Here is an 18546-nt window from a genome sequence, read left to right as displayed (position 1 = left end):
TCTGCTGTACATAAAATAAGTTTGGCCCAGTGTGCTGCAGAGTACCATGATGATGTTCGGCAGGGCCTATGAGGGGACAATATCTCCCACTGAATCATTAAATCCTGCCAGGGCTTAAGGTATTCCTTGGATAGGTCCCATCTGGCCCTGCCCTGGCTTGACCCTACTTAATTTATGAGCTCTGATGGGATTGCTGCTGCCCAGGAATGATGCTGTAGTAAGTAACAGGCTGCACTCTTCAACTGCTGTCTTCCCTTCTCCTTATAAAAGTCTTCTGTGCTGTGGTACATAATTGGTGATGTTACTGAGACGGATTTACAGTGCAATCAATGAAAATCTGGAGTAGTTTCACTAAATCCCTAAAAGTCATCACTGTAATGGAGATCAGGATCTGCCTCTTGTTTTAGCCAACTGCTTCTGGCTACAGTTGCAAACACTTTGTTTTTGGAAGGGGTAAGCTCTAAGAACCTAATGGAAGGAGACTACATAACTTTTAATGAATCAGTCCCTTGAGTTTTACTTTTCACCCATTAGTTTTGGAATGTAAAATACATAGTTAAGTTAGGTAGGAATAATACTCCAGTATCATCCAATTATAATTCTTAGTATCCATAAAAGCCCCATGTGAAACAAGAGTTCTACATGACAAGCACAAAGGGATTTATGTTTGACTTTCCTTTAATCCAACATAAACAGTAGAATAATTCAATCGATCAGTTCAAACTAGTTCCCCAGCAAAAAATAAAAACTGTTAGCCTAGAATGATAAATGGGGCTTTGAATACCATGTTGTCTATGACTTTGGAAAAAAAAATCTAAGACAGTCTAAGGAAAATTATGCACAACAGAACACAATATTAATTCAAGCAGGCCTAAAACCTGTACGAATATTTAAAATAAAAAAACTTTTGTAAGGAGAAAAATATGACATAAGAGAAGAAACAACAATTGGCTCACAAAATGAATATTACAGTAACACTAACATAAAATAGTTTCCTAATAAGCAATTTTGCAGATGTTATTTCTGCTCACATCTTGTATTGATTCAAGTAACCTTTGCAATAATTAGCTGTAGCTCAAAAAAGATAAACAAATCATGAAAATATACAATTGTTCTGGACAAAAGATAGAGAGCACTTCAGTGTTTCTAGCCCTGATCTCCAATTTGCTTATTATTAGAGAAGACAGGAGTAAATACAAAAGCTGGCTATTTCAGCCAGGCAATAGCTAATGCCAAGAAGAGAATGCGCATTCAAAGCTGTCCCAACTTGCTGCCTAATGAGTAGCAATTAATCCATCTTATTGTATTTCAAAATGCTGAAGACTCCATTCACATCAAAGGGAATTTTTCAAGGCTTTTATCATTGTTCATTTAAAAAGTATAGAGCTATCTTTAGCATTTCATAATTGACAACAATATTTTCTTTTTATCCCTCAATGTGGAATGTAGAATAATGGATTTTAAAACATGTAATATGTGTGAACTGCAGGCATTTTTATGTTTCTTTTTGTCTCTGTCTAATTAATATTGCACTATGAAAAAAAATATCTGAAATGAAAGTCTAAGATAGATGTATATCCTGCTGTGAAGACCTTTACTCTTTGTTTAGGCACAACTTCCAATCCATCTTTTCTCCTGAAGGTAATTTTGGCACCCTGTCAGTGCAGAGGTGGGAAATGCTGCAACCTAACACTACAGACTGGTGTATTTGACGTGGAAAACATTAGAAAGTAAAAATTCTGCCTTGCCTTCTCCAGTGTCTGCATGAGAGGAAATGTCATGAAGAGGAGTCGCCTTTCAGATCTGTCTCTAAGGACTGCTTTATCCCAGCCTCTCTTTCCTTTTTCATGAAGTGAAATTTCTCTAACCTCAGGAAGATTTTAATAACCTCAGAAAATTAAGATAAAATCTTTAAAGCAGGAGTGTTTTGCTGTTGTAAAAGAAATTAAAATGTACAACATCCCTGGAAGGGCTGATGAGACATTCTCAATTGGTGGTCCTGAAATGCAACAACAGCATTTACTGGTAAAACTTCTCTTTCTTGCAGGCTAAGGATCTATCCACCTGGAACACCTCTAGGCACTTGTCCTCAAAGAAAAGGGATTTCATTGGACCAAGCAAACTTGATGACATACAGGCAAGTTTTCATCTGCTAGTTAAGCTTCAGTAATATTCTACCCAATGACATGGATATATAAATTCAATGCCATGAAGATAGCTCTGAAATCTTTCCACCCATTTGGATATTCGCAGAATATAACCACAAGAAGATTTGCCAAGTCTTCTCCTTGCCATGAGCAGGGTCCAGATCAATGCAGGAAAGAAAGATTTTTTGGTCTAAACTAAACCCAGCAGGTATTTGGAAGAAAAGACTTACTAGTTATACCCTTTGTCAAAGTAAAAGACCAGGGACTGTGGTCAATGAGACAGATTGGCCATATCCTGAAAGATCAATAAGAAATGGTATTATAAGGAAAACTGCTAGCAAATGACATCAGCTAGGGAACAAGGGACTCTGAGCCATGCCCCTGCAAACCTCAAATCCCTGTTCATAATTATTTCAGCTAAAGTAGCGCCAGCACCCAGGGAACCACCACCTTCTCTGCAGTAACCTTCCCTATGTACATGTGGGAGGTGCACAGAGGTGGGAGGTCTGGTGGCAAGAGAAAGAAACACAGAAGACAGAGATGTCCTCAGGTCAGAGCTGACTGAACTCGTAGTTACAGACTGGCATGAAGAATCTCTGGATTTTGTCCACAGGGTGCTTTCCCCTCATGCTGTAGGTGGGAAATCTGACAGTCTGATATCAAGTGCATGTGTTATTTTCAGTAGTAGTTGTTTTCCTGGAAGCCACCAATCAAGGGTTTTACAGAGTAATTTTAAGAGCTAGCTCACTGCTAAAATGGTGAGAGTGGCCTGGGTCAGAAGCAGTTGTTCCCCTTGGCTATCTTCTTCCTGGTCTTCCCTTTGCTGGGAAATGCTGGCAGCACTACTCCAGGAGGATGAGAGCCCATCACCTTCCAGGGCAGGGGCTGATGGGGCAGTCTGGGCTGCTGTTAAAGTGGTCCCTGATGAAACAGTGAGAATATGCAGATGCCAACATGTATTCACCTTGACTTCATTTCACATCAGTGATGTCCTTCTCAGGCAGTTTTCAAAGGACTTCGGAAAATATGGAGAGTTCAATACAGGAATAATGAGAAAAATACAGGCAGTGGTGCTATATAAAATGTTTGGAGTAATGAGCTTCCTTCAAGTCCAAAACCAGCAGCTTCTCCCAATTCCAGTGAGTACTTGCAGCTCCTTGGGAGAAAAAAGCGAGGGCTATCTTCCTGATAAGGTAGCTCCTTTACAGCACCTTCTTGCACATAAGTTTCAGCTCTTCCATTCAGGGAAAAAATGTCTGGGGAAGGCTGCAACTTCTCTGGAAGTGTCCTGCGCAAGAGGGTAGATGCCATGCCTTGGCACCTCGTTCATTGAGATCAAGAACAGCAAGAAAAAGAGGAAGGAAATGGGGAGAACCTGGCTCCCCTGCCATTTCTGGGCACTTCTCAGGCCAAGGGTCCTAGAGGAGTTGCATGGGCTGTGTTGGGACTCCTGGGGGAGCTAAATCATGGGGGCAGGATGACTACCTGGAGGCAGCAGGTACAGGACGAACTGCCTGGGACCTGCTGGCCAGAAGGATGGGCTGAAGGACAGGGCAGCGTTTGCCACTGGTGATTCCTGAAGAGTGGCAAGTGCAGGGGCTGGCAAACCTGTCACTAGCATGCTCTCCATACCCACGGAGCAGCTGTTGAAGCAAACACCTTCTGTAGAGCAGCAGGGACGTGGATATGGGAGACTCTTGATGAATCAATACATTTTTTGCATCAAAACGGCGGCTCCCTTGTTCTCTGCTCAGCTTTGGGTGAGCTGCAACCCACTGATGGGTGGGAAGTGGCAGCAAGGTTGGAAGGTCTTATGAAATATCTTGTTGCCCTAATATATCTTTTCTTCTTCAGGCGACTCCACAAAATGAAAAATCCCTCTGGATCTCTATTTACTGCAAATGCCATCTAGGCTAGAGGTCTCAAATATAACCTAACAAGAGGTTAGCTAGCTGCTTTCTCCTTTGGAAAGCTTCAGTAAAAGTCAGATAGCAGGTGCAGCAATCAAGAATTTTATTTATTTATTTTTTGCTTTAGAAATGTTTTCATATTTTATTTTTGGCATTGAGAAAATGAAATATTTTAGAAGAGTAAATCCAAAAATTTTGTTAGGCTTCTAAGCCTGCATTTTGGTATCTAGGTGGGTTTCCTGATTTTTGTAGCCCTGAGTGCTCAACAGTCCTATAAAACGCCCTGAGAGCTGCTGGTGCTGAGCACATCTGAAAGTAAGGCAGCCTACTCACATACTTAATTTTAGGCATCAAGGATTGACAATTTAAGCTTAAAATGCTACATATCTCTGTATTATAGCACCCTCGGTTAAAAAGCAGTATGTTTAGGTTGTCTTAGTTGTTCTTTACAAACCCCAACTGCTCAGCCAGTGCAGCTAAAAAGCCAGCCACCAACAGCCATACAAGCTTGCCAGCATGCTGCCCACTGCGGATGAAAAACCCAGTGCTTCTGTCAAGAAGGCCTATTACACAGCCAGGCTGTTATTTATACGCTGCAGTTCCAGGATTGTGGTAAGCATCCGCAGTGCTCACCACTTAGCATTGTGAAATTACTTTCTGAAACATTTTTGCTTTTCAGCTAGAACAAAAACATGATTTGTTCTCATCTGAGGAAAAAAAAATCAACAAAAAGAAAAAAGGAGGGAAGTAAAAGATTTACAAGTTCCTTTGCTTTTTATTAAAAAGAAAAAAAAATCGACAGCAAAAATTGCAAAACACCCTCTTCCACTTTTAAGTAATATGAAAACAAAATGAGTCCCAGGGTCTCCACTGGAAAACTTGAAAAAACAAGCAATCCAACAAATCCCCATTAAACATTTCCAAGAGTTTCTTTTTAGCCTTAGAATATACTTCATGGAAACCAGGGAAAATGGGGACGTGTACATTTCATCATGTCAGATTAAGTAAACATACTTAGTTTTCCCTGAACAGGGCTCTGACTGAGGCTCTCCAAAGATTAAATGCCAATATTTTACTTTAAAAAACAAAATTTCAGAGAATCTTGTAAATAGTACGTAACTTCAGGTAATACTAGATTGTACTCCAGTAACACCTTGTAGCTAGAGCAATCGGGATAAGCTGTGCTCTCTGGCACAATCTGTTTTAAGTATTCTTGATAGCATTTCAAAAGCAGAGACAAAAAACATTTGAGAATAGAAAACAATTACCCCGATTACCTCTCTAGAAAAAAAAAAAAGAAAAAAAAGTAAAAAGCATCTACACAACTGCTTAAAAACCCTCTGTATTTAAATATGCTCCTAGCACTCAACTGTTACAAAACAAAACCAAAAATAAACTAACGGGTTAAAAATCAGGTTTAGGTGCTGAGCTGTTACAAAGAGTAGCTCACTTTGCATTTGGACAGTGTTAAAACAATGTTTTTAATGTGAATGCTAGTGCAGAAACTGGAAATTAAACACAAAGAGACACAGACAGCTACCACATGCAGGAAAACGAGGTTACAGGCACGGCAGCACCAGGCGCTCGTCCATCACCGCAGGGAGGAGGAAGGGACAGGCATAGCAACCACAAGCCCAAAAGCAGAAAAGCGCATACCTTCAGCTTGGAATGAAAATCACGAGATTTCCTTCTGGCAAGAACCTGAATGTGACTAGACACCTGCAGGGTAGGGGAAGGGAGGAAACAAAGGAAAAGCCTGTAACCATGGAGATGAAAAGCCCCCTACAACTGGGCAAGCCAAACGTACCTTAATGGCGGCTTGAATTTCTCGAACTTTCTTTCTTGCTAAGACCTGTATGTGACTAGACACCTACATTGTTCAGGTTTATAGGAACAAAAAACAAAAAACAAAACAAAACAAAAAAAAAAAGAAAAACAAAAAGCAAATCAAATTTAAAATATCTATTTTGCTCTTTAAAAAAATAAAAAACTTTTCTGAGGGGATTGAGTTATTTGCATCTTCAGTAAGCTCTGCTGTTAAAGATACCACACTCCCAGCCAGATACCAAGCTCTTAGCACCAAGGCTTAACAATACAGGTCATCACTGCAGTGATTTGATTAAGGGAAAAAAAAGTGGAACCCACCGGGTTGTGCACTCAGCTACAAGAGAGAAGACAGTTCGCAGCTGGCTGAAGCCCACGTGCTTTGGGACTGACCCCATCCGCAGCCGGGTCCCGCATTCTGGTGCAGGGAGCCCACAGGGTTTCCCCCCGTCTGCCGGGGCTGCAGACACCCACCCTGACCTCTTGACACTAGGCTGGAGGTGTTAGGGCATTGAAAAGTCTCACCCATTAGTTAGGCTGGTGCTCTGCAGCTCCAACATGGAGCCTCAGGCTGTGTTTTGGCCCCACTGCTATGCCCCAAGTTCTGGACCAAATGGTAAAATATTGACACAATACAGGTCCCAGAACCTGTTCTGCCTTTCTCTGCAATCTCAGCGTCAAGTCCACCTGCAAAACGCTCATGTAAGCAGAGACCAGTAACTTGGCACCAGCTCGAGCAATGTCCAGGTTTATCATTACGTTTTGCATTTCGATAAGAAATGTGTGTGTAAAGTCAGTCCTGCGCAAGATCTGTTATTGGCCAGAAGTTATTGCCTGTGCAGTGAAGGGTCTGGGCCCTGACTGACATTTCTGTTTACTCAGGCACATGCTGAAATCCACGATATTGATGCTGAGGGTTTAATGATGCTGTCCAGCATTGCTCGGTACAGCTCAGCATCCTGCAGACCTCTGTGTGAAGGTTTAAAAACTGCAGTGATGGTAAAAACTGCTAAAGAGAAATCTTTTATTCTTATTTGTCCCAGGGCATACCATACCAGGTGGTGTGCAATTTTCCTAAGTTACAATTCCTGTCTGGGAAAGAACATAAGCAAAAGAAAAGGAGAAACAAAGCTTCATTTCCTCCCTCTGTAAGTCTATTCCATGACAATAGCACACAAACACACACACAAAAAAAGCCTGTATTTTTAGTAGAGAAGCAAATAATAATGCATAAATGAGCACGGCTCCTGAAGGACACCTTCAGGGACTTCTTCAGAAACAGCTCAGGAACCAGTCTGCAGTAATTCAGTGTTATACTATTACTTACTAAGCAATTTTGTAGTGAAACACGTAGACCAAGTTTTGACACGCGTTCGCTTGTTTTGCTTTCAGTGGGATATTAGTGGTGTTAAAGGTTATACAGGAAGGACAATCATAACATTTAATTGCTCAGTTGAAACTCAGATATAATGACAATCGAACTTTTCTAGACAATTGTCAAAAGTGATTTATGAAAAAATAGAGGGACATACAAGTATGGAGGCAGAACATCACCATATGTAAACCATCACAACCCTCTTGGCTTCACTGCGGCTCTACCAGCATATACTGGCCAAAGATCTAGCCCACATAGTCTGCATTTCAACTTCTGATGCAATATTAAGATCTCCAGTGTAGCCCCCGACAAGCAGAGTTCACATGGGCTTAACAGGGCAGAGCTTGCAACTTTTCTCTTTTGTTTCAGATTTCTTTGCCTATCTTTTGTTTATTCCTTCTCCATGCACTGCAGTTTCTCTCTTTTCTCATGGCTTTTTTCATCCCTTGTACATATGTTTTCTTCCCAATTGACAAAGGACACCACCCAGGGCAAAATATCACCCAGCTCAAAATGCTTTGAATACGAGCGTTGGCAGCAGGCCATCTTTGTGTGTGCTGACTCAGCATCACCTTTCTCTGCATTACAAAACACATGTAGCATGCAAGCATACGAGCCTCTGCCTTCCCCTTCATCACTCACATGGATGGGGAGGAGGGGAATCTCGCACTTCACGTTAGAGAAAGCAAGGGGACTCTGTGATTTGCGAAGCATTTTGAAACAGCGCAAGGGTTTAGTAACGACCACATGAACTACACAGAGCGTGTGCCTTCTGTAAGGCTGCTGATCACCGTGGATATTATAAATTAAAGGATTTAGTCATATGAGGTAAGTTAATGGTTATGCGATAATCATCTGAAAAAGACTTAAGACTGGTTAGAGGTTTATTCTGACTCATTGAATGAAATCTTACGACGGTCACAGACCAGGAGCCTGAAGGCTCTTAGGGGATTTTTTAAAAAATTATTATTTCATCCTGTAGCAAGTACTGTCCATGAGCTGAGAGTATGATTAGGATCAGTCCTGCTACTTTTTATCATTTACCTTTCATATCCAAGAATCATAAACTTTATAATATAGGTGAATTGGCTGGACATTTAGAAGCTCCATTATTCACCATCTCAAAATAATTATTACATTGTGTAATTGTCCATATAGAGAAATAAGGCACAATGCTTTATGCTTCTACTTTTACTTTTGATTTTTTTTTCCCAAATACAGGGGATAATATCTTCATGTACACAGAGGCTAATAAAAAATGCACCTCCAACTGTCAAGGAAATGATGCACAACACAGAAATCTGGAGTTTTAAATATACGTCTTAAAAGCATATATTAAATCAGAACAGTGAAGTCAACACATCATCTCATCAGAGCTGAAGCACAGACAGCCACTGCAGCCAGAAATGCCACGTTTTGTCATTCACTGACATGCATACTTCCCCACTGGGTTATTTTACCTGCTTCCTGGTCCGTGTCTTCCCTGTTCTAAGTTTGATGTATCTGGCTATCAATTCATTCCTACCTGAAACAAAGAAAAATGCATGGTAAGAGACAAGCAGCACCACACCATCAAAATATTGGTATTGAAGTCCTGCAGCTGTTCACAGGCAGAAAGGCAACACCTTGGCCGGTGCCCAGGCTGGTTTTGGGCTGGAGACCCTCCCATCCTGGGGGCTGACATGATATTTGGGCTCCCCTGGTTTAGCTTCTGACTACACCAGGTGACGTTTGACCCCAGGCCCACCTGGATCTCGGGAAGAACACGTACCACTTGAGCCAAAGCACCAATTACCCTGATGTTACAGCTTTGTGTCAACTTTTTCTGCAACCTTAATTCTGAAAGTTGTAGAGCAAAATGTGCTCATCTTACGGGGAGCACTTTGCCTCCTCCACTGACCATAATCAATGCCCCAGTTCAGAAGGTTATTAATCACACCCTTAACACCATGCACAAGAGTGGTCACCCTGCGGTGCAGAAGTTCCTGCTGCAGTGGGTCCGATCAACATAGTGGTTTGTTATTTAAAGCTCTATTTCTCTTGGAAATGTAGAGTATTCCAAGTTTCTAAAATGGCTATTTGACTCTTCTTCAATCATACATTATGCTACTTAATACAAACTAACATTTTCTTTACAAGTAATTTCCTTCTAAATATGGCTGACATGGAAGATAACAAAGTTTTATGTGGTGCCCTGTTTATTTTCACTGCATATTATGTTACTTCTGCATGCGTTGTAACAACTTAAATATACTTGCTCAACAAGTCCTAAGTTACGAAGCTATTTGCATTCAGCACAGGGGAGAAGCATCGAAAATGAGAAAACTGATTTAGCAGCAAGCTGAAAATGGGAAGGCTAAGAAAATAACTTGTTACCCACCAAGTTATTTTGAAGTGGATGAGTACATAGCTGGGGACAGCAGAAAGATATTAGACCAGCCAGAGGCTCAAACTCGAAAGAGTCTGATGTGAGGGACTGACATGAAGTTTTCATGTAGCATGCCTGCTTCTGAATGGTATATTGTTGACTGGAAGATTGAATACAATTTAACTAGACTGTCATTTTCTTTTTTCCTCCCATTTCCTTTTGTCTCCCTCTCTGAACTTTATTTTACACCCTTTGTATAACATCCAATGGCTCTTGTCTCTTCTACATTTTCTTTGTTAAATGGGTACTAGAATAAGAAATATCAACATGTCTCAGATCTGAGCTGTGTGTCCTCCAATTCCCTTTTTGTTTGCCTGGATTGTGTGTCAGGCTTCCCACAATGTGCCATGGTAATGGTGATGTGAGGCTTCTAGCTGTTCAGCAGGCCTCTTTGGGACAAAATTCAAGAGGCAAATTTTGCATGAGCAAACTAATAAACAACCAACATTTCTGCACACAAATGAGGGTTTTCTGCATGCAAAAGGAGCAGCTAGTTGCCTAGTTTCACAAAAAGACCTTGTCTTCTGCCTGGACAGCAGTCCTGCAGTGCGTGGTGCCAGGAAAGTACCTGTTTCCACATGGAGCCATGGCCTTCATGTTCATGAGGTGAAACTAGCGTAACACTCAGTTTCTGTATCTCAGTATTCTCAAACTTTCATTATCATCATCATCCAAATAGTTCACTTCAAACAAGGAAGAACAAATCTGTAGAGAATTGAAACACTGCTTTACCCTTAACAAAAAATCCCTGCAAAAGCGGGAACAGCAGCACTTCTAGGACCAACAACTGAGTACAGACAACTGATAATGTATAACAACTACACTTATTTCATGGAGGTATTAGGATGAGACCGGTTTTGACTCCTGCTGCTTCTGAGGCCTAATGTCCACTGTGAGTGAATTTTCATACCTGTGGCTGTCCCCCTGTGCTCCCATGCACTAACAGCAGCTACCCCACAGTGGCACAACTGCATATTCACTTGCAGGTGCTGGACATGAACAAATGAAGCTGTTTTACCCTTCATCAGTATTAAACGGAAAAGTTCTACAATGGAGAAGTGTCAGACAGTTTGGAAAACGGAACTGAGGGAGACGTTGAGAGCCTGAGACCTCAGCACAAAAAAGAAGAGGAAACAACATGCCATGATGACACGTAAACTAAGCAAGCTTTAGGCAGAGTTTTACAAAATCTTTTGGCAGAGGCTTGGTATTTTTCATGACTCTATACTGTCCCTTAAGGTTGTCCTTAGCAGCAGCTGGTGACTCTGAAAGGCCAGTGACTCTAAAAGGTGATGTAAAGAATGTGTTGGCATCTCCATCCCCCAATCTGCACTGACTGTGTTTGGGATACATGGTCACAGAACAGGTCACTCCAGCCATCCCTACCTGGTAAGGCAGGCCTGTGCAGCCCTCAGCTGCAGCTGAGGCAGGAAGAGTTAAACCTTCTCATGGCTTCACAGTGTTCTTCCAAGTCAAGAGAGCTAAAAAATCTGTTTTTAAAAGAAAGCTCACAATCTCAGGCAGCCACTTAACAGGAAAAGAGTTTTATAAAAAACACCAAGCACTGAAAGTCTAGACTGTATTATTCAAAATATCAGTCAAATGCTGTCTCCAGTTGAGCCCCAGTCCATCCACGAAGTGCTCTGGCTTGAATCGAGAGGGGTTTTTACCAGCCACTCTCCAGCCTGGCAGGGGTATGACTAACAAGATTGTGGTTTTGCAATGTGATGTCTTCCCTTAAGGTGAGGTCTAGCTGGAGTTCAGCTCAAGAAGAGTCAACATGGCATGGAATAATGTGACAAGGAGGAGGAGCTCTACAAGAAACCATGCAAAGTGACCAAGGCAACAGCCTTGTTTTCCTTACAGCCATGTTTTCAACACAGAAAAGAAATATGCACCCAGCATAGCCAGAGCAGGAGATATTCAAGCCTCATTAGGCTCAATAAGTATCTTCTGCTTAGCCAGAATGATCTGAAAAGACAAAATATCTGTTCTGGACCACCAAAAAGCCATAAACACAAACATAAGACACAAACATAAGCACTGCCTGACATATACAAGATAGATGTCCCCAAGTAAAAGCTTACAGCCTTTATGTTATCTACCAAACACTGATGCTCTTCTTTACCAGCTCTGACAGATACTAACAGAAAAGATCTTATCTCCAGACCTACCAAGACACAGAGAGGATTTTAGAGAAAGGAATCACAGAATCACAGAATTGTAGGGGTTGGAAGGGACCTCAAGAGATCATCGGGTCCAACCCCCCTGCCAAAGCAGGTTCCATAGAGCAGGTTGCCCAGGTAGGCGTCCAGACAGGCCTTGAATATCTCCAGAGAAGGAGACTCCACAACCTCCCCGGGCAGTTTGTTCCAGTGCTCCGTCACCCTCACCGTGAAGAAGTTCTTTCGCATGTTGGTGCAGAACTTCCTGTGATCCATTTTGTGGCCATTACCCCTTGTCCTGTCCCCACAAACCACTGAAAAGAGGTTGGCCAAATTGCTCTGTCTCCCACACTTCAGGTATTTATAAACATTGATAAGATCCCCTCTCAGTCGTCTTTTCTCTAGGCTGAACAGACCCTCTAAGCATTTCCTCCTAGGGAAGATGCTCCAGGCCCCGTATCATCTTTGTGGCCCTCCGCTGGACTCTTTCCAGGAGATCTCTGTCTTTTTTGTACCGGGGAGCCCAGAACTGGACACAGAAAGGAAGGCTGAATAATCCTAAAAACATTCTCCTTTTCTTGGCAATGAGAATTGTCTGAAACAAAAGAGGTTCAAGGAACTTCTTTAATTGGCCTCTAGAAACTTTAGCGTGAAAAATGCCCATTAAAAAACAGATCTGCTTTTTTCTAGGAAGAGCTCAGCTGTGGAAATACTTTCCATACACACCCTCCCTTTCTCTCCCTGTCACAGATCTAGCTGGGAAATTGCCTGGTAGAAGAGGAGAGGTCAGGTTTATGAACTGTAAATGTTCAGCTCCTTCTTCTTGTCATCTGCTATGACAGTTTCCTACTTTGAATGTTTTGGTTCAGGTATGAAAGAGAGGTGTGGGAAAGGTGCCCAGTCAGATGAAACATCTTCACAGCACAGCAATCTTTTCCAAGGATCTTGAAAGGATCAGGAGAGGACCAAAAGTAGTATTTTATATGGGCTTCTCTTAGTGTTTGTTTTTTCTTTTAAATTCAGGCTTTATCTGTCATACCCTTCTGTACCACAAGTGCAATTGCAAAACATATTTTTTCTCTGTGCACTGACGGTAGGGAAGATGCATTTTAAACAACAGAACATCTTTTTCAGTCATGGCAGGAAGCAAAACTGGGTTTAGCTGCCAAACAGTGCCAGGCTTTGCCCACAAGGCAAGGTGGTGTGAATCCCACCTGGGTCCCTTGGGGAAATGGCCGGGCCCACTGGGCTCCCTTTGTCTGCCCCAGCGTGTGCCCATCACTCTGAAGGAGGGAGAGGACAGTGATCCCGGACACCTCACAGGCAGCAAGGAGGACTGACGTTTCAGGTCTTCTAGTCCTAAATAAGGAGAAGCAGCTGCAGAGTGGGGAGGCTTCCGCCCACCCCCCCCAGGAGGCAGTTGTTGCTCTAACAGAGGGTCCTTATGTGGGGAAACCTCCCCCACTAACGCTATTTCCAACAACACTTTAAAGAAGCTCACCATCAGCCCCCACAAAAGTCTGCGAGGCTCCTAAGTGCCCCCTTCAGTGCACCCCCTCAGTGGGCCTCCAGGCCACCACAGGCAGCTCTGCTGGGACCCGTGTGAGCTGTGGATGTGGCCCCAGCCATGCCAGGACCCCTCCTCTGGGTGCAGGCCCCAGCCAGCAGCAGGGCAGACAGGCGGGGTCATCACGGCCCCACAGGGACACCAGGTGCTTGTGTGGCGGGTGGGTAGCTTTATTTAGAACATTAATAACACAAATTAAACCACTGCCCCTCTCCCCCTGGGCTCCCAGTAATAAGCACCATCCAAATGAGATAAAAATAGGCAAGGACAGAAAATTAACTTGGTTAGTAAATTGAAAATGAACAGCTAATTTTAAACAGTTTCCATACTCAACAAAAAAATCTAGTAGTGACCAAGCAGAAAAGCCTATTTTTTTCAAATAAAGGTGAATTTCTCCAAATTCTGTGAGACTGTGGCTTGAAATGGGTATTTCTTATGCTTAGAACAAAGCCTGGATGCAGACCTGTATGCTGAACTTCTTCTAAAACATCTTGTAAAACATCTCCCAGGTCATCTTTGTGACTGTATTTTCACCACGGCAAAGCTCATCAGCTTTGGTAAAACTCCATCTCCAGTTGCCTCTGCCTGAAGCTGGCCACCAAGTGCTGCCCATGTGCCTGGATGCCCAACCTGAGAGCTGGTGGGAGTTTGGCTCCTTTAGGAGCCCACTGGCGAGTTTGCTGCGCATGGGGCAAGTGCCTGGGCAGCCCATGTGCACACCGTGAGTGGCACCAAGTCCCTCTGTCTCAGCTGTTCAGCACAAGCTGGATCCACGTCCCAGCTAGTCACAGGGTCCATGCACGGGTGCCATCAGCGGGACGTGGGCTGATTTGGAGTTTTTCCTGCATCAGGAGGTGGCTGCAGGGCCCCCGGTGTGGCCAAGCTGCTCTGCCGCCATACTTGGCCCTGGTGCTTTCCTGCTCCATTTTGCCAGCAGAATAGCCACCTTTGGGAGAGCTTGCCCACAATTTGCCAGTGCCGCTTTCTGAAGACGCTTGAAAGCTAAATTGGCTAACAAAAAGCCTCTTGTAGATTAAAGAGCTCTGCAAGTCAACAACTGGCTAAGCAGTTTAAACCCCTAAGTAAGGCATCCTCTATTTAAACGTTATAGGCAAATCTAATTTAAGCTTTTAAAAATATTATGGGCAGGTGTTTAAGTCTCCCGCACCCTGGGTTTCACCAGGGCTTCGGAGGGGGCTGGGTGGCGCTTCCCAGGCGGGCAGCATTTTGTTCAGACAAGCTTTCTGCACAAGGCCACGTGACGCAGGCCAAATAAACAGCATCTGGGGATTTTCAATTACAGACCTTCACCCAGCATGCCTGCACTGTAATCTCTACCAGATGAGGCTCAGGCCTCACTATTTTCAATAATTCACACACTGTGTACACATAACATGACAATAAGGGCATTCATGCAACCGCCTGATTCGCACATCAAAGCTCCCAAATGGCCAGCTGTAAGCATGCTTACTGCTGAATAATTCATTCTTTTCACAGGCTTGAAAAAACGCTCAGCGGGAGTTGGCAAGCTTGTGTTCTTTCCTGTGTGGTATGCTAACTCGAATTTTGAAAGAGGTACAGCCCCACTAAAAAGAGTCAGAGATTCAACTATTTAAATGTGCATTTGTGAGCTTTTGGATGGTTCCTTAAAAAAAAAAAAAAAAAAAGCCATCAGCTAAATGAGCTACATTTCCAAGTGGGTTGAGCAGATAAGATGAAATAGCCTGCACATTTTCTGGGGCAGGTGTTTAATAAAAATAAAATGATTAAACTGTTTTCCTGATGGTAACATTTGTTTTACACATATTATTCCTTGCTGAGTATCTTAGATATAGCAGATGCATAAATAGTCAACAAGTTTGGTGAACTTGAAATTTCCACTTACTTAGCATAAATTTTCTACTATACGACAAAGGGGGGTTTAGTTAAGACTAACACGTATGAAAAAGGCAAACAGAAACACCAGAGCTAATTTTCTGTAACTCCTGTTTAGTGTTCTTACAGCTCTGGGTTGAATACTCATTTCTAGATATTTCAACAACTCATGTTTGCAGCTGTCTCTGAACATTTTAGCTTGCAACCTGTGAGTATTCCAGATTTTGAAAATACTTCAGCTTTACACAACAGACACACCATTTATTTAAGGAAAAAAAAAAAAGGAGAAGAAAAAAGAAGGGTCTGCTTCATAATATCAAGTTTTCTTTACTGTCAATCAATGCCAGAAGCAGCAGGATCAACTAGTCGTGACCTCTCCTTATAGCAAACACATGCTGCTTACCAGCTGTGGACTGTGTTTTTTACACCCTTTTCTCTATCACTCAGAATGGCTTCCTCCTAATCACAATAATCCCAAAAGTGCTAAAACATATCAATCGTCCTTTAAACCCTGCCTACAAAAGGCCAGCCGTCCTGCCTTTATGGGCTTGTCCCACAGCAGCTGATACTTCATTCAACTACAAATCCAATTTAGCAGTTACAAGAGGTTTAGCATCACTGGAAAAATATTGGTGTTGATCCTGCGCTCTTAAGTCAGCAAATATTCCTTTGCCATATTGTTTAGCTTTTTCTGCCATATTTACACTTCTGCTGGATTTCCCTGAGTGACTTCAACAACAGTATTTAACCTCTGAACTGGTAATATTTACAGTTAATCAAACAGCAATCTTTAAAATATGTTTACCACAATTACAGAAACATAAGCCTATTTGTATTCCAACTGTTACATTTCTGAAAAAAAAGCAACAACCAACAACCCTAAAAACAAACACAGTCATTTCATTCAAAACCATAAGGCACATTTATGTACTAGTTATGCAGGATGTTATTTATTATAGCCCTTTGGGCAAGTTCACAGCAATTCTTTCACTTATGTATTTTTAATTGCCAAATGAGCCAATGCAAACCATTCCTTGATTCCCTTCTGCTTTTTTTTTTCCCCTTTAAGCAGCACTGTAAGTATATGCAATGCCTCAAAGTAAAGATGAGAGACCTTTTTAGGGAATTTACCATTCACTAGCCCAAATCTGCAGATCTGTGGGACCTCTCAGTTTAGACAGCCTTCAATAATGGGAATGTAAGGCAGGAGTCAGCTCCTCTGGCCCTGGGGGAGAGAATGGGAGCTGCGTCTCTCTTGGTTTGCAGCAAAAACCTTTGGCCCCAGACCCGCATCAAACACTGGCTTCTACCTCTCTGCATGGGCACTTGCTGGAGAGCTGAGGACACAGGCAGGTCCCCATGGTCCCCCAGGGCTGCAGGAGTGGGGCTGGGGCCAATGAAAACTGACCAAGCACCTGTTACCTGCTTGAGCTCATTGCTGAACTCCTGCACTGAGACCTTCCCACTTGAAGGCTCTGGCTCTCCATTTGGATAGGGACCACAAAGGAAAGCGGTCATCTCCGGACTGGATTGGGATGAGACAAAGACCTTGGGTTCCAAAAAGGGGTTACGAGGGCTGCCTGAGTGGTGGGTGTGCATGGAGACACACACGCACACACCAGATTACAATAAGCTACTTAAGTATGATTATACACAAATTAACTGCTTGCAAAGTGTACTGTAACCAGGTTGCCCAAGAGGATAGGGAAAAGAAAAGATCCAAGAGAGAAAATAACCGAAATAATCCTTTTGGATGCTAATGAGCTAACAATTACAATGAGTCATTGAAGTTATATCATAATGATACTCCCAAAGAAAAGAACTTTTTATGCGTTGTATTAAAAACAACAACAACAAAAGGATCCCAGATTGAAGCAATACCACAACTTAAATTATACAGCAAAAGGGAAATGACCTAATGGTAGCATGGAATGACACTCTTGTCATGTTGAGTCCTAACTTTTTGGTTTTATCTCAGCCTCGGTTTTAAACAAAACAACAAAAGCGACCCATATACACATCTGGTTCAAAACTCTTTCCTGACACTAATGCAATGCATTGGATTCTGTTTGGCAGGTCTTCACACTGGGAAATATTCCATAAAAGCTATATTTATTAATTTTCTGCTTCGGAGTTTTTCAAAACACAGGCAAACCATATTTCAAAGAGAAAGAAGAGTGATCCAGAGATCTCTCTGAATATTCATTAATTAATATTTTGTCAGTGTCAGTTGTCTCAACAAAAGAAGGTTTTATAATTTACTCTAAGCCTTGTTTAATTAAAATGCTACAAAAATACATGGGAATATTTTGCTCCTTTATATTATTTTCTACTTGCTGTAAACTGTATTTTACTGCAATCAAAAATGCATTTCAAAACAAACAGCAATTTTAGGCTGTTTCTTTACAAAGAAATCCCCACACGAAAAAAATATCCAGACTTGACCTTTGCCATCTATCTGGATCAGCTACAGATGTTTAGTAGATTACATAAAAACCTAGATGTCCTTAATCTGACATTCTTTTTTTTTTTTCCCCTGCTATGATAGGAACTCTTAATAACCTATCTGTGAAGACCCTGTACAACTTCCACATGCATATGTAATTACTGCCTTGCTTTCCAAGGTAGCAGCAATTTTTCAGTGACATAAGCTCAGAAACAGGAAGATTTTTGCCCAGCACTACTGACAAAAAGTCTGATTTGGACAGGAATCCTTCAAATACACAGACAACGGGCTGGCTGACCTGTCATGCATGATGGATGAATTAAGGGGATTAAAACCACTATTTGCATTAGAATAGATAAAAATTAGCAAAATAGAATTTCTCAGTAGGTGGTTTCATTTCTGTTTGTTCTCGTAGGCAAAATGAAGTTCATTTTTAAAGGAATTATGATTAAGTAATGCTCATTTGCAGAAGAGAAATTCTGGATGACAGTTTGCTTTCTATTGTTTATTTTTTAAGGAAACAGTTTTAACTATGACTACAACAGTATTTTTCCCCCTCATGTTTAATATTAAAGCACTGCATAACTACAATGTTCCAACCTCTTTAAGCTGTACGTGTATCTTGATGCTTACATGTTTCTAACTTGTATATATACCAAAAAGTCTTTTGAATTCAGAGAGGAATGATCCAAAAGACCACAAAATTACTTTAAATTGTATATTGATACGTTGTTGTGGTTCTGAGTATGAGCTTGCGACCCAAGAACTGTAAAAAGCAGCTGCTTGAAATATGGCATGTTTCTTTTGAC

The 18546-nt window shown here is 41.9% G+C and overlaps 1 protein-coding gene across 1 annotated transcript in view; it reads right to left on the bottom strand.

Annotated features, from left to right (window-relative positions):
- TEAD1 (TEA domain transcription factor 1) overlaps positions 1-18546 on the bottom strand; it is a 159727-nt gene that overhangs the window by 38247 nt on the left and 102934 nt on the right. The window contains 3 exon segments of the mRNA XM_040559380.1: positions 5714-5776; positions 5865-5927; positions 8717-8781. Of these exon segments, the coding sequence (XP_040415314.1) occupies positions 5714-5776; positions 5865-5927; positions 8717-8781 (191 nt within the window).

The sequence above is a fragment of the Cygnus olor genome, chromosome 5 (genome assembly GCF_009769625.2).
Source record: "Cygnus olor isolate bCygOlo1 chromosome 5, bCygOlo1.pri.v2, whole genome shotgun sequence".
NCBI classification, from domain to species: domain Eukaryota; kingdom Metazoa; phylum Chordata; class Aves; order Anseriformes; family Anatidae; genus Cygnus; species Cygnus olor.
This window is presented reverse-complemented; position numbering and strand designations above follow the sequence as displayed.